At 43.3% G+C, this 26,246-nt stretch overlaps 1 protein-coding gene and 1 long non-coding RNA gene across 3 annotated transcripts in view; one reads left to right on the top strand and one right to left on the bottom strand.

Moving 5' to 3' along the window:
* Positions 1 to 14,456, bottom strand: part of LOC121711121 — a 22,122-nt gene extending 7,666 nt beyond the window's left edge. The window contains exons 1-2 of the long non-coding RNA XR_006032261.1: positions 14,445 to 14,456; positions 7,877 to 7,883 (exon numbers count right to left, since the gene is read on the bottom strand). This is a non-coding gene — a long non-coding RNA (uncharacterized LOC121711121). The remainder of the gene's footprint in view (positions 1 to 7,876; positions 7,884 to 14,444) is intronic.
* Positions 1 to 26,246, top strand: part of otofa (otoferlin a) — a 129,959-nt gene that overhangs the window by 77,936 nt on the left and 25,777 nt on the right. For both annotated transcript variants that reach the window (XM_042094384.1, XM_042094385.1), the window contains exons 9-26: positions 945 to 1,076; positions 2,827 to 2,889; positions 3,381 to 3,465; positions 3,709 to 3,868; positions 4,522 to 4,708; positions 5,341 to 5,527; positions 8,096 to 8,319; positions 10,940 to 11,048; positions 11,475 to 11,673; positions 12,054 to 12,174; positions 14,486 to 14,586; positions 15,780 to 15,870; positions 16,556 to 16,672; positions 21,026 to 21,178; positions 21,793 to 21,982; positions 22,890 to 23,014; positions 23,279 to 23,413; positions 25,717 to 25,878. In XM_042094384.1, the coding sequence (XP_041950318.1) occupies positions 945 to 1,076; positions 2,827 to 2,889; positions 3,381 to 3,465; positions 3,709 to 3,868; positions 4,522 to 4,708; positions 5,341 to 5,527; positions 8,096 to 8,319; positions 10,940 to 11,048; positions 11,475 to 11,673; positions 12,054 to 12,174; positions 14,486 to 14,586; positions 15,780 to 15,870; positions 16,556 to 16,672; positions 21,026 to 21,178; positions 21,793 to 21,982; positions 22,890 to 23,014; positions 23,279 to 23,413; positions 25,717 to 25,878 (2,541 nt within the window). The remainder of the gene's footprint in view (positions 1 to 944; positions 1,077 to 2,826; positions 2,890 to 3,380; positions 3,466 to 3,708; positions 3,869 to 4,521; positions 4,709 to 5,340; positions 5,528 to 8,095; positions 8,320 to 10,939; positions 11,049 to 11,474; positions 11,674 to 12,053; positions 12,175 to 14,485; positions 14,587 to 15,779; positions 15,871 to 16,555; positions 16,673 to 21,025; positions 21,179 to 21,792; positions 21,983 to 22,889; positions 23,015 to 23,278; positions 23,414 to 25,716; positions 25,879 to 26,246) is intronic.

Raw genomic sequence — 26,246 nt, 5'->3', positions numbered from 1 at the left:
CTCCTCTCCCTCATCTGAAGCACACGCTCACTGCGGTGTTTCGTAATTCAGCCTGATTTGCAAACATGAGTGCCAGTGCACATTCATGTGTCTGAGGGACATGCTGGCTTCCACTGTCTGCGTGAGATCCCCACACCTCTGCTGAACCTGTCCAACTCCCAGAACAGCGGAGGAGGTGTCTACTGCCCGCTGCAGTGCCCATCTCCCAAAACAGCAGCCGCAGAAGGATAGCCTGGCAAGACCCGCTTGCATGGTTTATCTTAGCTAATTGTCTTTCACTGAGATATCAGTCTGGGAACACCCAATGTATCAGCGTTTCCCTCAGGCACCAGTATGATGAATCAATTAGAGACCAGAGGGGTTAACGTTACAGTTTGAAGATTGAAAGTGGTAGTGGTGGAGCTAAAGGAAACTATTACAACGATAGTAGCAACACCAGCAAGCATCATGGAACTTTAGCCGGTACATTTATACAGGAAATGTAATTACATTGTTTCCTTACTGGCAATGCGGTTTATTATCAGTTTGCAAAGGTAAGGGGTTAGAAGTATCTGACCAATGTGATTGGTTAGGCTGGACCAATGGTTTCAAAGTTAATGCAAAGTCTATGTCCATTAGGATGTTACGATCGGAAACATTCTGGATGTGTTCCCAGACCCTATTCAGGAAGTGAATGCGTTTGGTGATACCAGGCTAGCAGAGAAGGTGTCAGGCATAGCAATCAAACGACCATGCTGGGATTGGTGTAGACATGCCCTGTTAGCACTGTTTCTTATATACAGATGTGTGTTAGGCCTCAGGGACCCAGGGGGATTCTGGGTTAGCAAGGGGAAGAGGGTCAGGGTTGTGTGAGCATCATGGTATATGTTGTCTTGTTTACTGATGTTTGTGTTTACTGTTGTTACTCTCTACTCGAGTTTCTTCTCCCTCTACTCCTCTCCCAGATCAGTGTGACAGTAATCGAGGCGCGTCAGCTTGTGGGGTTGAACATGGACCCTGTGGTGTGTGTCGAGATTGGAGACGACAAGAAGTACACGTCCATGAAGGAGTCCACCAACTGCCCCTACTACAACGAGGTGAGCTAGCTAACTGCCCCTACCACAACAAGGTGAGAAATCACTAACTGCCCTTACTACAACGAGGTGAGAAATTACTAACTGCCCTTAGTTCTCCTACCCCCCCCCCCCCATGCTACTATGTGAAATATCACTACTTGCCCCTACTTCAGTCAGGAGAGACCAGCTACTTCCCCAAAAATGTCTGTCCACAGTGGGTTAAGAGCTCCTCGTAGAACTCGTGGCACTGTATCATTCCATACCGTTCCAAACTCGTAGAGCAGCATCCTTCCCTTTGTCTCATTCTCTGCACATTTTCTCTTGGCCTACTCTATTCCCCTGCATCCCTTTAGTGTCAAGGCCTGTTGTTCTCCTCACTCCAGTAAGTTCAGCAAAGCCCATCTCCCTACAGCCTCTGCTGGAGTGGGGGAGTAAAATGTTGACTGTTGTCAGTATTAATGGGCTGGCCTGTTGCCCAGTGTGTGGAGTGAGTGGGTAACAGCTCCCCACAGACTACCCCCCCCCCCCCCACACTCACACACACACACACACACACACACTCTCTCTCTCTCACATCCAGAGCTGAGAAGAGCTCATTCCTCAGTGTAATGAACTCAATTAAACTGATCAAGCCAAACCATTCTTCGAGAGGAGGTTGGGCACAAGGTCAAACTGCTTCATCTATCAGGGTCAGAGTGCTAATCCCTCAGGATGCAACAGATCCAAAATGGTGGTTCCTGATCAAACTGCATCATTTCACCAGAGCAGGCTGGATTGTCGCACAGGCAATAGCAAAGCCAAAGCAAAGCCATAAAAGACAGTTCCTAATCAAGCTGCTTCATCTATCTGGAGGAAGCTGGCTTATCCCATAGGAAACAGTAGAGCCAAAATGGCAGCTCCTGCTCAAGCTGCCTCATTTGTTAGGAGAAAGCTGGGTTGATCCCTCAGGAAACTCCAGCCAAGGCGATGAAATGTGGAGATATGATGGGCTTTGATTGGCTAATGCTCCTGTCTGGAATGTCCCCATGGAGAGTCATCAGAGAGAGTTTGATTGACATCCCAAGGAGTGAGAAAATCCCGCAGTTGCCAAGTCTTCTGTTTTATCCCCTTTGTTTTGCTCTCCTTCGGCATCCTCTGCGTCCTCTTGGCGTCCGCAGGGTTCTGTCCTCAAGGTGCCCATTGAGAAGGCAGTTCAAATACATCTGCTCTCCTAAGCCTCGCTTCCCTCTTCCCCCTCTGCTCTGTTTCTTTCATTCTTTTTTTTCTTTCAGTTTTTTTTTCTCTCCTCGTCCACTCATCTCTCTCTATCTTCCACTTTCTGTCCTTCTCTTTCAATCTGCCCCCTGCCCTCTCTCATCCCTATCTACACCCCACGCAACATTCTGCCTGTTTTCAAACTGTAATGGAGAATTCTAGGTTGGCTGCCTAGAGGCAGTGCACTGCAGTGTTTCTCCAGATCAAAATCTGAAAATCTGTCATGTGTATGTGTCTGTGTGTGTGTGTGTGTGTGTGTGTGTGTGTGTGTGTGTGTGTGTCTGTGTGTGTGTGTGTGTGTGTGTGTGTGTGTGTGTGTGTGTCTGTGTGTGTGTCTGTGTGTGTGTGTGTGTGTGTTTATAGCTGCCTTGTTGATGAGCATCACACTTGACTTGAGCAACACACTTAAAACTCTTTGTCATTTCACCCATAGTATCTAGTAGTGGGTATGAGGACAGTTACAGTGTATCAGTTATAGTAGTTAAGAGTTATATGCATCTTCTCGTCTGTGTTGCAGTATTTTGTCTTCGACTTCCACGTGCCACCAGATGTGATGTTTGACAAGATACTAAAGATCTCTGTGAGTATGCCCTGTCACACTCTATGGGTTCACACACTTACACCACAACAAAGATCTCTGTGAGTACACACTAACACCACAACAAAGATCTCTGTGAGTACACACTTACACCGCAACAAAGATCTCTGTGAATACACACTAACACCACAACAAAGATCTCTGTGAGTACACAATAACACCACAACAAAGATCCCTGTGTGTTCACACTAACACCACAACAAAGATCTCTGTGAATACACACTAACACCGCAACAAAGATCTCTGTGAGTACACAATAACACCACAACAAAGATCTCTGTAAGTTCACACTAACACACAGCAACATGTGACTGCTCCTCGCTGTTTTGTCTATCTATCTATCTATCTATCTATCTATCTATCTATCTACAGTATCTATTTATCTCTCTATCTCTATCTCTCTATCTCTCTATCTTGTTGTTTTTGGTTGATGTTCTCTTGCCTGTCTCATGTGCTCCGGTCATCATCTTCAGGTGATCCACTCCAAGAACTTGCTGCGCAGTGGCACGCTGGTGGGAACCTTCAAGATGGACGTTGGCACGGTGTACTCACAGCCTGGTGGGTTGGCATGGAAACAACTATTAACGGAAAGGATTTGGTTATGGTGGAATGGTGGAATCACAAAGATGATGGTCATGATGAGGATCATCATGAGGATATAAGAATTGCTTTTTATTATTATATTTAACATTGTATTATACAATTATATATTACATGGAATGATATATTATATTATATGATATTATATTATATTATATGATATTATATTATATTATATTATTATGGTGCTTTCCAACACAGAGCACCAGTTTTACCATAAATGGGCAATGCTGTCTGACCCTGATGACATCACCACCGGGTGCAAAGGTTACGTGAAGTGCGACATAGCCGTGGTGGGGAAAGGAGACAACATCAAGACCCCTCACAAGGCCAATGAGACCGATGAGGATGACATCGAAGGGTAAGTCAACCAGTTAAGGAATCAATCAATTAGTCGGCCAGTCAGTCAGTCAATTAATCAACCAATCAAACAATCACCAGTCAGTCAGTCCATCAGCCAGTTCAATCAGTCAGCCACAGAGAATGTTGTGGAGTCTTTGAGCCTGCACTCTTTTTAACCAGAGAGCATTGTTAGAGACCTTAACGGGCTACTGTATGTATGTTTAGACAGGTGAGGACAGACTATCTCTGTCTGTGTATACAGCTGTGGCACATGCAAGTTTAGAATGGAAGCTATAACGTACAGTACTAAAGTACTGATCATTAGATTAGATTAGATTAGATTAGAGGTCTTTATTGTCCACTACTGTAGAAATTCATCTTTGGCCCCACAAACATGTAACACACACAAGCAAGACTACACAACAGGTACAACATAAAGCAGACACAAACAAAGACTACACAGCAGGTACAACAACAACAACAACATAATGCAAACACACACGAAGACTATACAGCAGGTACAACATATAGCACACACAAGCAAGTCTAAATCATATATTAACCATCATCATGGTTAATAGTGTATTAGCACCTCTCTTTGCCCCATCAACTGCTTTAGTGATGGCTGCTCAGTTTCCTTACATGAACCTTTCTCCTTGACCGCCTCCCCAGGAACCTGCTCCTGCCCGAGGGGGTTCCCTCGGAGCGCCAGTGGGCCCGGTTCTACGTGAAGATCTACCGGGCCGAGGGCCTGCCCAAGATGAACACCAGCATCATGGCCAATGTCAAGAAGGCCTTCATCGGGGAGAACCGAGACCTTGTTGACCCTTACGCCCAAGTGCAGTTCTCCGGGCAGAAGGTGTGTGAGAGCGACCTGGCCACATGCAGTACACATTGGCATAGGGCATCTGATGCTTGCCCTGGCATATCTAACTGCGTCATGTTCAGCTGACTGCGTGGCTCAGCCCTGCACCTACCCGGACTCGAAACCATAACTTGCAGCACCTTGGATTGGAGGCTAGAAAGAGAGGGAGAGAGGTTATTGTTATTGTTATAGTTATGTATATTTTTATTTAGCAGACACTTTTTATTAACTCTTAAATGTGTACTATCACACCGGTGTGACGGGAATGTTGGAAAGTGAACGTTCTAAAGAATATCTGGGTTCATTGAATTCAACATAGAATTTTAGAACCTTGAATTGTTGCGGAACGGAATCGTAGGTTAGAATGTTTAAAAACCATTGAAATAGTGCAACAACAAATCAAAACAGCTGAGATACACAGGGGAGTACCTCACCTTTTTCTCTAATAGCATTTCTCTCTGGAAATACAGTTGTAGTAGCTTGACAGGTTTTCTGAAACAGAATATGCTAATTCAAAATGACGATGTATTGAGTTGTATCTTGTTATTAATGGTGAGAATGAGTTGTTATGGTTTCTCCATTCATGCAAACAACCGTACCATGTGTTTCTGTTTTTACATTTGTAGGGAAAGACATCTGTTCAGAAGAGCAGCTACGAGCCCATTTGGAACGAGCAGATCATCTTCACAGAGATGTTCCCACCATTGTGCAAACGCATCAAGGTCCAGATTCGAGACTCGGACAAAGTCAATGACGTGGCCATAGGAACGCATTTCATTGACCTGCGTAAGATCGCCAACGACGGAGACAAGGGTAAAGATATCTATTTATCTATCACTTTATATGGGCCTTGCCTGCACTGTGATCCCCCCACCTGACCCGACCCGCATTGCCAGCTGTGAAACCAGAGACATCAAAGGGTGTAATTGTTGTATTGATTAAACTTCCTGTCTGGAGATTTAATTTCACACTCAGATGCAGTTACATTATCTTGCGTACAGCCTTCAGCGTGGTGTGTGTGTCAATATCCACTTGTTTTACTCGCACGACTCACAGGGGAAGCTTTTATTTAGTGCTTGTCCTGTGGGAGTGAAAAGGAGACTCAATTTTGTGCGATTTGAAAAGCAAGACTGATGAGGAATGGAGACAACCTGAGGGCAACGTGGAAGTCCAAACATCTGTGTATCCGTGTTAGTGTGGTCAGTACTGCAGTAGTGTGGTACAGTAGTGTGGTCAGTGATGCCTCAATAAGGCACTTTATCCCATATGTTGAATTGAGAATCCAGTGCTGTGGAGTTAAATCAGTGCTATGGTCCAGCTAGGATTAGCAAGAGAGAGAGAGTGCAGAACAGAGGGTGTGTGTGCATTTGTGTGTGCAGAATGAGCAGAGACAGTGTGCATGTGTGTGTGTGTGTGTGTGTGTGTGTGTGTGTGTGTGTGTGTATTTTTGAGTTGGATTGGAATAAATTTGATCCATAAAATTAGGATTACCCTGTGCTGTAACGTTATAGAGTGCTAACCTCCACAACCCAACAGTATTCTAACAGTACTGTATTCTAGTGTGCTAATCTCCACAACCCAATAGTATTCTAACAATACTCTATTCTAGTGTGCTAATATCGACAACAACCCAATATTATTCTAACAATACTTAATTCTACAATTACTATAACAATAAAATAACAATACTTTATTCTACTATTTATTTGTCTTGGATAAGATGAAGGGTCTGATAATGGAAGGCAGTGTTTCCCACGGAATTGAATTGTATTTGTGGTGGTAGGTGAAGGGGTGGGGGTGGGTTCTGTGTCGGAGTCAATAAGATGAACAGCCTATAATTACTGTATACAGTTATACTTCCCTTGCACGACAAGTCCTGACACGTAGCTGTAACGTTATAGTGTGCTAACGTCCACAACCCAACAGTATTCTAACAGTATTCTATTCTAGTATGCTAACCTCCACAACCCAACTGTATTCTAACAATACTCTATTGTAGTGTGCTAACCTCCACAACCCAACAGTATTCTAATAGTACTCTATTCTAGTCATTCAGGTGCTGTTCAATGATGTGAATCTTAAATGAGCACTAGCAAGATGTCATATGGACCTAAATCATAATGCTTCAAGTGGGATTTGAAATCTCAACCTAAGGATCATCAGTACAAGGCATTATCCCATTGAGCCACAGACAATCCAAAACTTTGGCCAGTCACATTCACATGGTGAAAATGTGTATTGGGAAGCACATAACATCAAGAAAACTCAAAAGCCCAAATTTCACAATAGAATTTAGGCCTTTCCTAAAAGAGTGCACCTGAAAAATTGTCGACATTCTGAGGAGAAAATTTGTAGTCAAGAACACTAATGGAAGAAATATAAATGTGACAGAGGTTAATGATGAAGGAAAAATGGTTAACAAAGAAGTTCCCCTTAATGCCATACTGTGTCTCAGCAATTCTTGGAAACTGATGAGCGTGAATGTTGATTGCCTGATGTCATTCAGGTCCTGTGAAACTTTTTATGATATTTGGCTTTTCTCTGAAATTGTGGCAAAAGTAAAAAAATTTAGAGCATAAAACCAGGGCCAAAAAGATGCATCCGAGTTGAGAGATTAATATTATTAAATCATTTTGAGTCTAGGTCAATCTGGTAAGGAGAAATAAGCATAATTAACTTTTTTTGCCAATAGCGCCACCTTTGGGTGCAGTACCCTACATTTTTTCTACCAGTTTTGGAGTTACGGTTTAGGCTGCAGTATGACTTTTACAGAATTTTGGCGAATTTTGGCTGCGCTGCTCAGACCCCTACATATTGCAAATACTGTTTGCATTTGGTAGCCATGGAGAAAATGTTCCATGTTTAGCCTCTTCCCTTACCTCTGAGTCTCCCTGTGTGGGTTTACTGATGCCATGAAGGTCCTTTAGACTTATCTGTTTAGGGTTTAAAAAACATGTTCCTTCAGTGCTCCTTACAGGAAGTCTCATCTTAAAGGAACTCTAGCTATAGCTAGCCTATAGCCTAAAAGGAACCATAGGATAACTGGAACAACCGACTTCCAGTGAATTATACTAAGCTAGGCTTATGGTGTCAAACTGGGTTATTGCACTCACAGAGAAGAGGAGGGTATATATCCACCTATTTAACTCTTGGGTAGACAACAAATAAGCTAATTTTCCAGAAGTTGGGGTGTTTCTTTAACTCCTCTGTGCTCCTAAATAGAATACAGACCATTTTAAGTGGCTTTGTAAGCCAACACGGGTTATTTGTTTGACATGTTTGAATGCAGCGTTGAGTGTTTGTGCTGACACTATATGCCGCGCAGGGCAGAGAGTGGGCATCATCCAATCAGGTTCCCCTCGTGTCATCTGATCTCTGCAGGTTTTCTGCCCACCATGGGCCCAGCGTGGGTACACATGTACGGCTCAACACGGAACTACACACTGATGGACGAGCACCAGGACCTCAACGATGGGCTGGGGGAGGGCGTGTCCTTCAGGGCCCGCCTCCTGATTGGTGTCAACGTGGAGATCCTGGACACCACCTCCCCAGAGATCATGAGCTCCACCGAAGTGCAGGTGGAACCCGTCTCCAACATCTCAGAGGTGAGGCTTCCTGTACCCCTAGCAACAGAAACCAGGAAGTGTACACACCATATTGAAACTCATCTACTGAAATGCTTTTTACTTGGTAACGCTGGTTTTGAAAACACCTTGATAAATATCTTAACTTCCATAAATCTGTAGGTTGATAAAGCTATAAGGAGCTATTTTGTAAGACATCACATATGCCAACATTAGTGATTCCATCACCCAAAAAAACACCTTTCTTACTCAGTGATATCCAAATGTATGGATGCATATTTTGCATATTTAATACATCTCATTATTTTCATGTTACAGTAGATCGATTGAGCGTAACAACAGACTTACTTTTCAAAAGCAGCATAAAGTCAATCAATTGATTAATTGATTGATCAGTTAATCAAACCATTAGGTGTTGCAGTTGACCTGTGTTTGACCATTTGACCTGATCACCCCATGTGAGTGTGCATGATGTGTTTGGCGCATTTGATCTGGTCGCCCGTACAAGCATGTGTTTGTGTCTGTGTGTGTGTGTGTGTGTGTGTGTGTGTGTGTGTGTGTATGTGTGTGTGTGTGCAGGCATGGATAATGTGTAAGGGCACCTGGATGGCAGAGGTGAGGAGACACTGGGGAAATCAAATTGTGTGCCTGGAAGCTAAGTGTGTGGAGTGTCTGTGTTTATTGAGGGGGGTCGTATTTATGTGTGTGCGTTTGTGTGTATACAGAATGTGTGTGTGTGTCTGTGAATGGGTGTTTTATGTGACCAGACGTGTGTGTGTGTGCATGCGTGTGTGTCTGTGTGTGCGTGCGTGTGTGGGTGCACCACAACCTCTCCCACAGGCGTCTTAACTATCGACATAACCGTGTTTTTTATGCCTGGGGACAGGATTGGCTATCAGACTCTGGCCAGTGGCAGGCTAACATTTAACAACATGAGTTTTTCTCCTCGGAGGAGGAAAGGACTCACTGGCCTGTCAGTGTGTGGACGTCTCCATCAATTGAGAGCCTGTGAAGCATGGCAGGGTGGAGAATAGAGGCCGTTAGAGCAGCTCCCCAAAGGGCTGCAGGCGTGATAAGGAGCTATTGATCAGCATGCCGTTGCAGGAGACGGACCACCGAAGCCCAGCTGGTTATTATCAGGCATTACTTTTTCTCCGGTCTCCAGGCGACCGTGTCACATGTGGCCCACTGCTTACTGTGAGCTCACAGAGATGCAGAACACAGAGAACATGGCCTACTCCAGACATGGGCCTCTGGGCTTTAGTATGTATTTAGTATTAAGTATGGACATAATCATGTGATTAGTAGATGTAGTATAGAAGGTGAAGTATGGACATAATCATGTTGTTGTTAAATGTTGTATTGAAAATACATGATACTGTAGATGTAAGCAGTATTCTTCTCTGAACAGAAGCTCAGAAGTTAATCATTTTTGCAGTTTACCTCTTATTCTACTGTATGCTTGACACAGAGCATGGCATCGTTATGAAGGGGTTGGTCCATCCCACTCGTTCCTATTCTATGAAATAAATAGACACACAGACTGACACAGGCTTGTGGCTATAATAATCACAGGCGACTCCTCAGTCTCTTTATCTCTCTGGGTTTGATTTGTTCAGGCTGATCAGAGCAGGCAAATGGATAATGACAATCGCTCATCTGAAGTCCGGGCTCTTCATCATGTCTTTATTAACATAGCGCTTTGATCTTTATTTTTACTCTCTGGAAAAGAGAGAGGGCAAGAGAGAGAGAGAGAGAGAGAGAGAGAGAGAGAGAGAGTGAGAGAGACGACACAGGGGAAGAGGTGGAAGAATAAAGGAAAAAAAACACGTAAGAAGGGAGAGGTAAAAGAAAAGGGGATTGAGGGATGGAGTGTATGATTGAGAAAGAGAGAGAGGTAGGAAAAGAGAGAGTGAGGATGAAAGAAACTTGGAGAGAGATGGAGCCACAGAGAGAGGGAGAAAGAAAGAGAGAAAGAGAAAGAGAGAGAGAGGGAGGAACAGAGAGAGAGGCAGTAAAATAAGGAAAGAATGTGTCCTTAGTGGCCTGTATGTTGTGTATGCGTTGCATCAGTGGCTGATCGTCTGGGTGTGTGAGTGTGTTTTGTCCGTGAGTGTTTTATGCCTGTGAGTGTGTTTTGTCTGAGTCTGTGTGAGTGTGTTTTAGGGGTGTTCGGCAATGAGCGATAATCCAGCAGAGCCACCTTTCCTCTTGGGGTTGGCTCAGGGATGCGACCTGGAGAGAACAGAGTTGTGATGTGTGGAGCTCGGTGTGTCAAGAGATACATCCTATAAACTCTCTCAGGGAAGGGTTTTGTGGCCTAGATTACAGATGTAATGAACGTTCCACAAGCTCAGAGATGATATACACACAAACACACACACAAACAAACACAAACAAACTCATGTCTTCACATTTTATATATTTCATCTGCGGGCTTGCTAACATGATTGATGATATTTGTACATTCTGCATTGCCAGTCGTGTGGAAGAGAAACTGTCTCTCTCAGATAAAGCCGTGAGTCTGGTCCACTGAGAGCCTGATTTGCTGTTTTAATCTGACCCCTTATTTCGCTCCTGTGTGTGTGTGTGTGTGTGTGTGTGCGTGTGTGTGTGTGTGTGTTCTCTCTCTCTCCATCAGAGTGCCACTGGGAAGGTGGAGGAGTTCTTTCTCTTTGGCTCCTTTCTGGAGGCCACCATGATTGATAGGAAGATTGGAGACAAGCCAATCAGCTTTGAGGTCACAATAGGTGGGTGTGACCGCCATGAGTCTGAATAGGTTGATGGCTTCTCACATAATGGCTTTATGCAATGGCCACATTATAGGGACTGTATGTTTGATAGACACGTTTGATATATTGTGTGTTTGAGAATGCTTTGGCCAACATAAAATAACATGGCAGATATCAGCATTCCTTGTTGGGTTATGGTCACTTCACATTGCACTTCAAGGTGTAATGGCCACATCACCATCTTGAATGTGCATTTACCTCTGATACCCGTATGCTGGGTCATCCATTATCCCTTCCGTGTGTCATGATTTCTATATGGAGACGTATAAAGACAGGACCTTAATCTGGATGGGAAGCCATAACTATAATATCTGTTTAAGTTAATAAACAGAGGTTGCGTGGGTATGTTGTATATGATCATGTGTTTCAAATCCTATATGTCAGGTAACTACGGCAACCAGATTGATGGGGTGAGCAAGCCAGCGTCGTCCTCGTCGGGGAAGAAGAGGCGAGAGGGCGGGCCGGAGAGCGACGAGGAGGAGTCGGAGCTCATCCAGCACTCGAGCGACGAAGAGGCAGACGACAGCGCTGACCTTGTGTCGGTGTCCTCCACGCCTGTCATGAAGCCCGTCATCACCGACAGGTCAGGGGTCAGGGGTCACCACAGGGTCGCGGCAGGTCAGGGGTCATCACAGGGTTCACAGGGATGCGGCAGGTCAGGGAGAGTTCAGAGTGAAGAGGGTGCAAAGTGACAGGAAAACTACCATACACAACCATATAGCAAAAACCATAGGTATTATGGTAAGGATATGCAGAATATAATTTAGTCATCAACACTGAGCTCTAATACAGCATATAGTGTGAAGTACAGGTAGAAACATTTTTGAAATATGTTTATTAGTTTGTCATTTTGGCTGAACTGTTATATATCTGGCCCATCTGAATGTCCGTGTTACTAAACTGTGAACTGTTGTACTTGTTGCTATATTTCTATCATATCTGACTGCTGGCGATGGTCCTCAGGAATTACTTTCACCTGCCATACTTTGACAAGAAGCCGTGCATCTACATCAAGAGCTGGTGGCAAGACCAGAGGCGTCGCCTTTACAACTCCAACATCATGGACAAGATCGCAGACAAACTGGTGTGTGTGTGTGTGTGTGTGCGTGTGTGTGTGTGTGTCTGTTGCGTAATACACTCTTGTAGATGAATATGATGATATTGGGAGAGCAAAGTGATAAAATACTGTATGATGATGAAGGCAGGCAAAGTGCACAGTCTGTCATCAAGCAAAGCTCTTGTGCATGAAACACAGCTATCGTGTGGCATGAGGGAGCACTGAGCGGACTCATCAATTTATGATGTTTTCTAAACAAAGTTCGGGAGGAGCCTTAGGGGTGATTGACAGCAATTAACTCACCTGCCTACTGCCGCCAAGGTATTTAAGCTGGCCTCCTTTCCTTACGTCACATGCTCCGGCATTTGCGAAATTATCCCTCCCTCTACTCCTCCATTTCACTGATAGCCCATACATCGCTCTATCGCGATCTCCGCTTCAGGCATTCCAGGACCACGGCCTGCTACCTTGCCAAACATGCGTTTAACTTACACTCAAGCATAGCAATCCTACCGACGGCGAACTAGTGAAGTTGTTATTAAATGAGCTTACACTCAAGACACAGACAAGATCGGAGACAAATAAGTGAGCCATATGTAGATAATACACTATAGATTATATATGATGTTAGATCAACATCACGATCATAGAATAACTGTTGAGATCTACATAGCTAACACACTACAGAGTGTATCAGAGGTTATACGTATATCATGGTCAAGATTGTGCTTACACTGCTGAAATCTGTGTGAAGAATACATTATAGATGTTATATACGGTGTTATCAGGGAGGAGTAACCCAAGTAACACATCACAGAAGGTATCAGAGGTGGTATCACAGACAAGATGACTAACAAATGAAAGCAACGTAGAGCTTTCGGACAAGACGGATAACGCAGGACAGGACAAGATGCATTCCTAAAAAAGAGTCTGCATACTTTTACTTCTTCTTGAGAGTTCTGTATTCATTTAAACTTGGCTTTAACAATGTCTTGATGCTTAAGAGAGAACCCGATGAAGACCTAAGGGACAAAACATTGTTTGAGCCAAATATGAATAAAACACAATCATAGGAGAGTACAAAGAGCACAACCAGCGTGTGGAATTTTCTTTAAAAATATTGTGCGAATCTGACAAACAGACAGACATTTACTGTAGCACCATGGGCAACATCATAAACCCAGCACTGAGGCCTACGCAGATAGTATGTATGTATGTTATGTACAGTAACAGACACAATCACAGGCCATCTTGTGAGTCTAGAGTAGAGAGCTCACAGCAGACTAGCTGTATAAAGTTACACTGTGCTGATTCCAGAGTAGAGATTTCACAGGAGGCTCTATCAAAAGTTAGTGTATGTCATCAAAACGATTACTGACAGATGAAACCAGATGAACAGGACTAGACCACAGAAGCAGCAGTGAGGTCTGTGTAGATATGAGGCCTGTAAATTGGAAATCAAGACTGCAGACCAACTGCTGAGGCCAGACTGGAGAGGGTATCTGAGGATAGAGCTTGGGACAGTGTGCACCTCTCACCATGCACCGCACTGTTGGTCTTCCAGGTAACAAACCCTGTGTGTGTGTGTGTGTGTGTGTGTGTGTGTGTGTGTGTGTGTGTGCGTGTGTGAGGATGGGGAGGCAGACAGGGAGTGTATACTGTTGAGCGAACACCTCCTAATCTCTCCGCTTGCGCTGGTTAAAGCTCAAGATGTCTTATTCAAAACAACCCATAAATCAATGCAAAGCTCCAATCAATAGCGGCACAAACACACAGGTCCCCTGTGAAAAACCTGGAGACGTGCTTGTTTCATTACAGGTTATCTCACACAAGTGCACACACACACACACACACACACACACACACACACACACACACACAAAAGCAGGCACACACACACACACACACACACACACACACACACACACACACACACACACACACATACACACAGGAAGCACTGCGATAAAACTCAGGAAGAGAGAACGCCTCTGGAGTTAGCTGAGTTTGACAGAATATTAAATTTAACTTGGGGCTCTAAACATATCAGTGTAGACTTGGGATGTGATGCTCTGGGTTTACAGCACAGCACACAGTACACTGAGAGTTTTTCAGCCTTTACGCACCCAGGGGGAACAATCACTGTACAGCCTCCCATATCATATCATGGGTAGTGTTTTCCCATACGGTTCACAGCACAGAGCCTCTTCCAGTAGAGCACAAGAGTGGATGGGAGAGAAAAAGTGTTGTATTATGTTTATGTTGATCTCTCTGTGTGTGTATGTGTACTTGTGTACTCATGAGTGTGTGTGTGTGTGTGTGTGTGTGTGTATATCAGGAGGAGGGCCTGAATGACGTCCAGGAGATCATTAAAACAGAGAAGGCGTACCCTGAACGCCGGCTGAGGGGGGTGCTGGAGGAACTCAGCACTGGCTGCAGGTAAGCATTCATATACACCTGTCCACATAGGTAAGCATCTATACATATAAACCTGTCCGATAGGTAAGCCATCCATATACACCTGTCCACATAAGTAAGCATCCATATGCACCTGTCCACATAGGTAAGCATCCACAAGCATCCATATTCACATCAGTGGCGATCCTAGTCTGTGCTCGACCCTCCACACACACATGGAAAATGATGGCTTGTCATATGTTTCTATTTCATATTTTGGAATTAACAAACTTTATATATTTTGTTAACAATGTATAGTATTGTATGATCTGCATAATTACTAATAGCTGAAAATATTAAGTAATTTGAATACTTCATATTGACTTTTTCAACTATTACAGTTGTCAATGTTATTACAGTGGTGGTGTGTAGGTCTAATTGAGTGCCTGTCACTTTAAGAAGAACGTCAAAGTAATTCGTTTTCATTCTCAGGGTTTTAGGCTAGAGGAAAATAGTCGAGCATCGTCCAAGGATATATGGATGCAATTCATTATGTTTTCAATGTTCAAAAAACGAACAAGTTAAAGTTAAATATTTATGATTTCATATAAGAAATAAGTGTCTTGCAATGTTAATTTCTATGATTTTGTTGAAATCATCACTACATTCACTACATTACATAATGATAGCCATGATGCATGAGCTAACAGTTACCTAGAAGGAACTCTTTCAAGATATAAAAGTTAGCCAATATGTTGTGTAGCTTATTTCGGAAAACCCAACAGTAGGCCTAAATGAACTAATGTAAATTCCATAGCCTAGGTAGGTTACAGTAGCAACACAAACTTGAGAGATGCAAGTCAGCAAATCAACATCGCTACTCGCTCGGATCACGACAGCTGCATGTCCGTGTGAGGAGAAAAGACACATAGGCTACGGGAAGCACACCAACACAGTCATTCTTTAAAGTAGGCTATATCGATACTAATACAATTAGGTATTTTGACGTTTCTAATTTCAGGGTATTGCGACACACACACACACACACATGCGCACACACACACACACACATACACACACACACATACACACACACACTTGTAATGTGTAAATGTGATCTCATACTGTATGTGTGGTCATATGTGAGAATATGTATGTATATTATTTGTTGCAATCTAACTGACATTCTGTTCCTAGTGGTGACAACAAATAGATGCATTATGTTCCTTTTTCAGTCGTTACGTTACTCTGGCAAACAAGGACCAGAGCCAGGCAGGCCGGACAAAGCTGGACAGAGAAAGACTCAAGTCCTGCATGAGAGAAATGGTAAGAGTGATTGTGTGTGATTGTACAGTAAGAGTCAAACCCTGATTGTATGTGTATGTGTATGTGTATGTGTATGTGTATGTGTATGTGTATTTGTATGTGTATGTGTTTGTGTTTGTGTTTGTGTTTTGTGTGTGTGTGTGTGTGAGTGTGTGTGTGTCTGTGACGGTAAGAGTCAAACCCTGTGTGTGTGTGTGTGTGTGTGTGTGTGTGTGTGTGTGTGTGTGTGTGTGTGTGTGTGTGTTTGGGTGGATGGATGTCTGTGTGTGTGTGTGTGGGTGTGGCGGTAAGAGTCAAACCCTGTGGTGTGTGTGTGTGTGTGGGTGTGTGTGGGTGGGTGGGTGTCTGTGTGTGTCTGTGTGTGTGTGTGTGTGTGTGTGTGTGTGTGTGTGTGTGTGTGTATGTGGGTGGGTGGGTGGATGTTTTCTCGTTCTGTAAGCTGTGAGGGCAGCAGGAGAAATGTTTTGAGTGTGTATTGAGTATTGAGAATGTATTGAAACTCTATCCTCTTCATCCATCCCTTCTCCTCCATCTCCTCCTCTCCCACCACCTCCATCTCCTCTTCTTCCTCCTCCTCCCCCACCACCTCCATCTACACCTCTTCCTCCTCTTCCTCCCCCACCACCTCCTCCTCCTCCTCCTCCCCCTCCTCTGTCCTCTCTCTCTCTCGTCCCCTCTCGTGCAGGACAGCATGAGTCAGCAGGCCAAAAGTATCCGCACGCAGGTGAAGAGGAACACAGTAAAGGACAAACTCAAGATGGTGCACAACTTCCTGCAGCGTCTCCGCTTCCTGGCCGATGAGGTGGGAGAAGCAGACTTACATTCACATTCATATATAAATACATACACACTTTCCCATAGGAAGCTCACATTTACATTTATATATAAATACATACACTCTTTCTCAAAGGAGCTCACCATATTTTATTTTTTATTTTATTGGTTTATTTGATAGGGACCATGCATATTAATGAACATTGTGTAAAAAACACCATGTAAATATGCCAGAATTAAGTATAATAACTACTTTTTATCTGCAGTTCCTAGGCAGGTGACATAGGACAAAACTTATAGATAGCCTGCAGTCATACAGCACTCACACACTGTAAAATTAAACACATAATGGTGACAACAGACAAACAAAATAAAACAGAAATACATGAAGACAAGGAGGACATAAGGGTGACATATACAGTACATTGACAGAGTAAACAAACAAAACGAAACAGAAATACATGAAGACAAGGACATTATTCATCCACCTCTATACATTCAATTGATAAGTGAAAGTGTGTGGGTGATGAAATTACATGTGTGGCAGTTAAAGGTGAGTGCATCTCTGGTTTTCTAGGAGCCACTGTTTTAAGTGAGTTTTAAAAGTGTTATATGTAGGACACTCTCTTATTGGGAGGGGCAAGCTATTTCATAGTGTACCTCCTACTACTGACAATTCGTACACACCGGTACACTCTTTCTCAAAGCAGCTTATATTTAAACATATCTGTTAGCATACACTTTTACCCAAAGCAGTTTACAGTACATATGTTCTTCCATCATTCATTACAGTGCATGAAAATGCACTGTACTGTTCTTCCAAGGCAACAACATCAACAACAACTTCTTCTTCTTATTCCGCTTACCACTTTTTCCGTACGCAATTTCTCTTGAACAGTTAAACTTAGAAACTTCGTTCAAACTTTGTAACGTAGGTCTTCAAACGGACCAAGCTGCTATGTCTTTTCAACTTTGAAACTTTTATACTTTTTAAACTATTAAAGAAAAACTTTTAAAAAATCCCCATAGACTTAACATTGCCGATTGTGACATCATAATACGGCCGTTAAGCAATTAGAATCCTATGGCAGGTGTTCAGGCCACCTGCAGCCTCAGGGTTTAAGCATACAATCTGGGTCAATTAAGACTACACATCCTATTCAACTGTTTCCTCTGCCCAAAACTGTTTCAAAATAAAAGTCCTCACTACAATAATCCACTGTTAAACAATATAACCCATTAAACTACTGAACTTTTTACATTCAACTTTTAAATGGTCTACTTTTAAACTATCATTAAACTATCTATCTATTAAACTAGCTGTCTATCAACAACTTTTAAACTATCTACATTCAACTTTTAAACTATATACATTCACTAGCTGTCTATCAACAACTTTTAACTTGTCATCAACTACGTCAATACTTTTAAACAACTATGACTCCTACCCACTGTAGCTAGTTAGCATGGTTAACAAAGTTAGCATGTTAGCATTGCTAACATTGTTAGCATTTTTAGCAAAACTGCTAAAAATGATTAGCTAGGTTAGCTAAGTCACATGGTTAACATAGTTATCATAGTTAGCATGTTAGCATTGTTAACTTGCTAGTTAGCATAGTTAGCATAACAACAAAAAATGATTAGCTAGGTTAGCTAAGTCACATGGTTAGCATAGTTAGCATGTTAACATTGTTAACATGTTAGTTAGCATAGTTAGCATAACAACTAAAAATGATTAGCTAGGTTAGCTAAGTCACGTGGTTAGCATATTTAGCATGTTAGCATTGTTAGCATACTAGTTAGCAAAGTTAGCATAACTACTAAAAATGATTAGCTAGGTTAGCTAAGTCACATGGTTAGCATAGTTAGCATGTTAACATTGTTAGCATGCTAATTAGCATAGTTAGCATAACTATTAAAAATGATAAGCTTGGTTAGCTAAGTCACATGGTTAACATAGTTAGCATGTTAGCATTGCTAGCATAGTTAACATGTTTAGCAAAACTGCTAGAAAATGTTAGTTAAGTTAGCTAAGTAGCATGGTTAGCATAGTTAGCATTGCTAACATAGTTAGCATGTTTAGCAAAACTGCTAGAAAACGTTAGCTAAGTAGCATGGTTAGCATGTTAGCATTGCTAGCACTGCTAAAAAACATTAGCTAAGTAGCATGGTTAGCATAGTTAAAAATCTTAGCATAACTACTAGCAAACATTAGAGCCATTCCAACTTTCAGTTATTATCAAATATCTACCTATACACAGCCATTAAACTATTTGAATATCAACATTCATTAAACTTCCAGTCTGTCAACAACTTTTAAACTATTTACCTTCAACTTTTAAACGGTCTACTTTTAAACTATCATTAAACTATCTATTAAACTAGCTGTCTATCAACAACTTTTAAACTATCTACTGTCTATCACCAACTTGTAAACTATCTACATTCAGCTTTTAAACAGTCTACTTTTAAACTATCAACTTTTATTAAGCTATGCAACCACCATGTCTATCCTAGCATCACCGTAGTAACCATCTCTGTATTATCTGTTTTAACTATACATGATATTTTACATCACAACTTTAGCATTTTCATGCACTGGTAATTCCTTGGAATTGCATTTCTAGTTTATGTTGATGTTTTATGGCATTTGGCAGCTTACAGATTGTAATCTTGTTAGCCCATATCTGTTAGCATGCACTTTTACCCAAAGCAGTTTACAGTACATATGTTCTTCCATCATTCATTTATGTTGATGTTTTATGATGTTTTTTGGCAGCTTACAGATTGTAATCTTGTTAGCCCCTTCCTGTGCCAGCTTCTCTGCCAGTAGATCTATAAGCATATAGAGACATACTATAGAGGGCCCTCATTTGAATTATTGGCAAAGTGCAAAGTCTAAGTCTAACCAAAGCTAATTTAATAACATGGCAAATCATTTAGCTAATTTGACACCATGGGCAAAACCAAAAGCCTATCAACAAGAATATTGATAGTCCCAGATGGACCTCTATCCAATATAATATGTTAAGTCTATGTTTGTTTTTTATTTTTACTAATGTGTTTTTTATTTATTTATGTTTGCTTGTTTTTCCTTGGGATAATTTACTTTTTTTTTTGCTGCCGGTAACATGAAAAGAATTTGTTTGGAAATCTAATATGGGGTGTGCTGTGCTGTCCTGCTGTCCTGCTGGAGCTGTGCATGCTGATGAAGGCAGCTGCTACATGTGGAGGCAGTATCAATATCCTGCCTCTCTACACTGAAGGAACTAAATGTAGTGGTAAAAAGTAATGTGTAAGTCTATAGTGTTTATGTCTGCATCAGTAGATGATGAAATCTCTATTCTTTTAAGTATGAATACAAGTAGGCTAGCTGATGAGGTCTCCAAGACCGCACAAGTGGTAATGAGGACTCAGTTGTGTCAGAGGCTGAGGCAATATATCCTGGAGTGTCTGTTCAATTTAAAATTAATTTAATTTAAATTCAGTTGTATTTATATAGCTCCCAAACCATTAAATAGTTTAATTCTGTAGGGGATAGAGTCTGCTCTGAGCATGTGCTTCTAAAGCCACCAGCACACTAGCACCGGTATGAGTGTTGCACACTCCACTTGCCAACGCTCCATTACTGCTCGGTATCCATTGTTGCCTTTTGTTCATAAAGCTGTTGATGGTGTATAGAAGAAATCACATGAAAAAAAAGCTGTCTGATTTTGGTTTCAGAGTGAGCTCAAAGCTGCCAACTCTCACGCATTGACCGTGAGATTCATTCTTTTGATTGGCTCCACGCAGGGACAGCCGTGGCTCACTGGTTAGTGCTTCGGACTTGTAACCGGAGGGTTGCCGGTTCGAACCCCGACCAGTAGGCACGGCTGAAGTGCCCTTGAGCAAGGTACATGTACCTAACCCCTCACTGCTCCCCGAGCGCCGTTGGTGTTGCAGGCAGCTCACTGCGCCGGGATTAGTGTGTGCTTCACCTCACTGTGTGCTAAGTGTGTTTCAGGCCCAAAAAAGGTCCAAACATAAATGATCCCATTCATCTAATCTTTCCTAACGATCCGCTAGCTGCTTGCCCCATAAACAGGCCGTCAAAAAAACGCGTCTCTGTAGGCAGCCTAGGCTCCGAGATCTATACACAAAAACAATAGCTACCAACAAAGGTTGGCAACCACTCAAAAGCGAAATAAAGTGTTTCAACCATTAACCGACGAGATGCACGTTTAGGAGAGTTTCAATTGCACGGAAGGGAGGGGGAAGCGAGCTAGCTCTCTGTTTTGTTTGAATATCAACAGAAGTGACGTATCCCCGCCATCGCTGATACAACCTTTAAAACTGCTCCAGTTCATGCTGACGTGTGTGTGTCGTGTGGTCTGGTCCTCAGCCCCAGCACAGCATCCCGGACGTCTTCATCTGGATGATGAGCAACAACAAGCGGGTGGCTTACGCCCGGGTGCCCTCCAAGGACATCCTCTACTCCATTGTGGACGAGGAGACGGGCAAGGACTGCGCCAAAGTCAAAACCGTCTTTCTCAGGGCAAGTCTCTCTCTCTCAAGTTCACTCTATCTCTTTGCCCGTCCCTGCCCCAGGGAAAGTCTCTTGAGCGCATACCATCTCACAGTGACCCCTGCCAGGGCAGAGCATGTCTGGCACGCACGCTCTCTCTAAGTGTGCCCTGGAACATGGCAAGTGTGGTGAGATGAGCTCAGCTCACGCTGTCTCTCAATCTGCCCCTTCCTCAGAGCAAAGACTCTCAAGCTCACAGCATCAATCACTGTTCCAGAGTCAACACCTGTCTGGCCTCCATTATTCATGTTGTCCTGGCACCTGAATTGAAACCTCTGTCTTCATTTGAAGCCTTTGATTTATGCCTCTGCACTGACGACTCCCCTTCAGTTAGCCATGCTGTGGTGGGGCATGTGATGCCAGGTCTCAGATGATGAAATGGCTCAGAGAGACGTGGGGGCTCAGGATGTGTGTGTGTGTGCATCTGTGTGTGTGTGTGCGTGCGTGCATGCGTGTGTGTCTATGTCTGCATTGGTCTGTGGGCTGGACAAAGCAAGCTAAGCACGAGCACGTTTGTGTATTTTTATTTCTATTTATTTATTTATTTATTTATTTATTTGTGTGTGTGTTTGTGCGTGCTGTAGCTGCCGGGTAAGAAAGGCTTCGGTCCGGCTGGCTGGACGGTGCAGGCCAAGCTGGAGATGTACCTGTGGCTCGGTCTCAACAAGCAGAGGAAGGACTTCCTCAGCGGCCTGCCAAGCGGCTTTGAGGAGAACAAAGCAGCCAAGGCCACTGGCCTGCAGTCTGTGCCGCCTATCAGCCTGGTCTACAACAGTAAGTATGCACTTCAGATGCCTAGTCTACAACACTAAGTATGCACTTCAGATGCCTTGTAGTACATAACAATAAGTATGTACTTCAGATGCCTTGTAGTACACAACAGTAAGTATGTACTTCGGATGCCTAGTGCACAGTATTTAGTGTGCACTTCAGCTGCCTAGTGCACAGTAATTAGTGTGCACTTCAGCTTCCTAATACAAAAAAGTAACTATGTACTTCTGCAGTGTGTGATCAGCATAGTATGCACTAGTAAGTATAATAGAAATCATCAAACTGCAAGTATACATTTGGTATTCAAGTGTCTCCAGTGTGCAGTGGGAAAGAGGCACTACAGCTTTGTCAAGTATGAACCACATCTGTCTGTAAGTTTTTTTTCTTATTGTAATAATTATTGTTGTAGAGCAAAAAAATGTTACTGTGCAGGACTCAGTAAGTGTCAGTAAGTGAATGTTTCTGCAGGCTACTGGAGAGCTGCACTCAGTTACAGTGAGTGTGATCGTAATCAGTCAGTAAAACAGTGGTGTGAGTCATAACTGCTGCAAAGTCTCCCAATACGCTTCTGATTGCCCCCCTGAGATGAAGTGATTCTGCATTTCACTAGTCTCAATATATGAGATCCCACTGCCTGAGAAGATCCCTTTAGTCTCAACCTCTCTGTCTTGTTCTTGACCCCACTCCTTCTCTCTCTGCTCTCCCATCCTGTGTGTGTGTGTGTGTGTGTGTGTGTGTGTGTGTGTGTGTGTGTGTGTGTGTGTGCATGTGTGTGCGTGTGTGTGCGTGTGTGTGTGTGTGTGTGTGCGTGTGTGTGCGTGTGTGTGTGTCTGTGTGTGTGTGTGTGTGTGTGTGTGTGTGTGTGTGTGTGTTTGTGCATCTGTGTGTGTGTGTGTGTGTGGGTGTGCAGTGAAGCAGGTGTTCCAGCTGAGAGCTCACATGTATCAAGCCCGCAGTCTGTTTGCCGCTGATAGCAGCGGCCTGTCTGACCCCTTCGCCAGAGTCTTCTTCTCCACACACAGCCAAGTCACAGAGGTGAGCCAGCCATGAGAGAGAGAGAGAGAGAGAGAGGGAGGGAGGGAGGGAGAGCGGAGAGTGTGTTAGAGGGTGTGTGTGTGTGTGTGTGTGTGTGTGTGTGTTGGAAGGGGGAGGGAGTATATGCAGGGGACCATGGAAAGTTTTTGTTGTATTTTATTTGCCTCTTAGAAATGTTTACTGTGTGGACATGAGTGCATATGCATTAGTATGTGTATAAGCGTGTGTGTGTGTGTGTGTGTGTGTGTGTGTGTGTGTGTGTAGGTGCTGAGTGAGACCCTCTGCCCCACGTGGGATCAGCTGCTGGTCTTTGATAACGTGGAGCTCTACGGTGAGGCCAGCGAGCTCCGTGATGACCCCCCCATCATCGTCATAGAGATCTACGACCAGGACACGGTGGTAAGACTCCAGTCCAGCCCTGTCTCACTCTCAGACATCCCATAATAATAAACAGGAAGAGGAAGTCTCCCTGTCTCCCTGTTTTTTTGCCACTTCCTGTCTGGTGCCTTAACACTGCTGATTGCTGAGAGTGTGTTGACGTGTGTCTCATTGTGCTGCCTGTGTGTTTGTTCCTGTTTAACCTCGCGTGGGCCAACTCAGGGTGAGGATGCTGATAAGTATCACTACCTCAGCTCCACTAGCACTAGATGGGTGGTGCCTCTAGTAGGACACTAGTCTGAGTGTGTGTGCACTGCACTAGGCTTTATAGATGTGTGTGTGTGTGTGTGTGTGTGTGTGTGTGTGTGTGTGTGTGTCTTGGTGTTGTGTTTTAGAGGTCTGCACTCCCGCGGTAGACCCGCGGGTCCCGACGCATAAGAGTGCGGCGCGGGACAACTTTTGAAAGCTCTTTGCGGGAGCGGGCGGGATGAGAGAGGTGCGTTCGCGGGTGCGGGACAAACCGATGATTCACTGCACTCCCGCAAATTAAATATGTGCATAAAATGAAATATGGAAATGACGAAGTACTGTTCATAACTATAGTTCAGCTGGATGTTCTGTTAGGCAGCATTAAAAAACGGTGTTTAAGCATAACTGACGGATAGCAGGCCTATAGTCTATATTGTCGTTTACGTGGGTTCAATTTGTTCCTGCTGCTCATTGTCAAAACTCGAAATCGAAAGCATGACCGAGGAAGAGGGCATAAGGCTAGGCCTACTTCAGTTGTTAGCCTACATTCAGAACCAAGAAACTGACATCTGGAGTCTTTCTCAGGTGTGTGTGCTCCTTTCGTGAGACAGAAAGAAAAGCTGAATAGGCTGTCCCTCCTGCATGCGGGCTTTAGCGGGCGGGAGCGGGACATCATGTTACAGATGCGGGCGGGAGCGGGACTAAAAATGACACATTAATGCGGGAGCGGGCGGGAGCGGGACTGGAAAATCAGTCCCGCGCAGACCTCTATTGTGTTTTTCTTTTGTTCTTAGTGTGAGTGTGTTAGTGTGTGTGAGTGTTTGTGTGAGTGCGTGTGCGTGTGCGTGTGCGTGTGCGTGTGCGTGTGTGTGTGTGTGAGAGAGAGTGAGTATGTGAGTGTGTATGTGAGTGTGTATGTGTGTGTGTGTGTGTGTGTGTGTCTGTGTGTGTGCCAGGGTATTGTATGCCTGTGGATAAATCTGTGTGCAATGCAAGAGGTGGCTGCAAGAGTATTACTGCTCATTGTGAACATCTGATGACTGCAATGTCTCTTCTCCGTGAAAACCTCTTTTTATTTGGGCTTTAGAAAGTGATCAAGGTTTAACTTAAATAGTTGCAAAATTGTCTATTAGACCACCTTTTCCATTGCTATGAATGTTCTAGTAATAGTAGTGCTGTTGGTAGCAACAACATTATTCTTGATCACAAGTAGTTTTAGTAGTAGAGCATATTAAAGTTTCCATTTTGTGTTTGAATTTCATTGGTATTGAATATTGTTTATTTCATTTGTTGCTTATAGGAGACTGAATAAGATGATCTATTACAGATGAATGTCCAACAAACGGTGTCTTATTATTTTCATATCATTCATTTAATTCTTGTTGCATTTTTTTTTGATAATTTACATTGAAGTTCCCTTAATTAGCATGAATTGCAGTAGCATCAACAAAGCATCAGCTACAGTAATGAATGTGACTAAGGTATGAGCTACACCATGCGCATAACTGAAGCATTCCGTTCGCGACGCGTAAAATCCATTTTAGATGAATGGTCTATTTTTTTCAAATGTACGCCCCACTGTCACATCTGGAGTAGCTACTTCCATTGATTATAATGGAAGCTAATTGTTGCAGCAGACGCAACGCGAACGGAACGCTTCAGTTACGCGCCTGGTGTAGCACAGACCTTACTCTAATTTTGCAGTGCTGAAGTGCTTGGCTCCTTCCTGTTGACTGATGCAGTGAATAATAACAACAAACTGAACAGATTCTGACTCTTTTTTTGTTGTTGCATAAAACAAACAACCCATTAACTCCAGAATGTAACACTAGTTATGTTTTTATTAATATTGTATTTTGCAGCTTTGTTGTTAACTAATCAATTTGAATTGTGTGAATAATAATAAACCAGCATTTGTGTAAATTCTGTAACTGAGGCATATTCCTTTTAGCTTTAGTAACTTTCTTTTAAAACATTCTTCGGCTCACCTAGCTCACTCGTAGGAGTATACTGTCCCCTGCTGTCCACAGGTGGAAGTGTAACATTGATGTTATTTTCTGATCAATGGCACACAGGGCAAGGCTGAGTACATTGGCCGCACATTTGCCAAGCCTGTGACAAAGATGGTTGATGAGCACTATGGCCCGCCCCGATTCCCCCCACAGCTGGAGTACTACCAGATCTACAGGGGCAACTGCACCGCTGGGGAACTCCTCGCTGCCTTTGAGCTGCTGCAGGTGCGTGCGTGTGTGTGTGTGTGTGTGTGTGTGTGTGTGTGTGTGTGTGTGTGTGTGTGTGTGTGTGCGCATACATACGTGTGTGTGTGTGTGTGTGTGTGTGTGTGTGTGTGTGTTTACAGTAAATGCTACACACACTTGTAAATACAGCAGGACATGTGACTCTGCAACGTCATTATAAAGGAGATCAGAGGACTGACTTACAAACTAGCGCTTAAATGAAACCCTCCAGAGTGTAACTGAAGGACCTACTGAAGGAGGCTAGTACTTCCTCCATAGATTCACAGTAGTGCTTGCTTACCTGCTCTCCTGACACGTTGTCACTTTATCTGTCACTTTGCTATCTGTCACTTTGCTACTTTATTGAA

Source organism: Alosa sapidissima, chromosome 6 (genome assembly GCF_018492685.1).
Source record: "Alosa sapidissima isolate fAloSap1 chromosome 6, fAloSap1.pri, whole genome shotgun sequence".
In the NCBI taxonomy this organism is placed as follows: Eukaryota; Metazoa; Chordata; class Actinopteri; order Clupeiformes; family Clupeidae; genus Alosa; species Alosa sapidissima.
The sequence above is the reverse complement of the archived record's forward strand: the minus strand, read 5'-3'. Positions and strand labels throughout refer to the sequence as shown.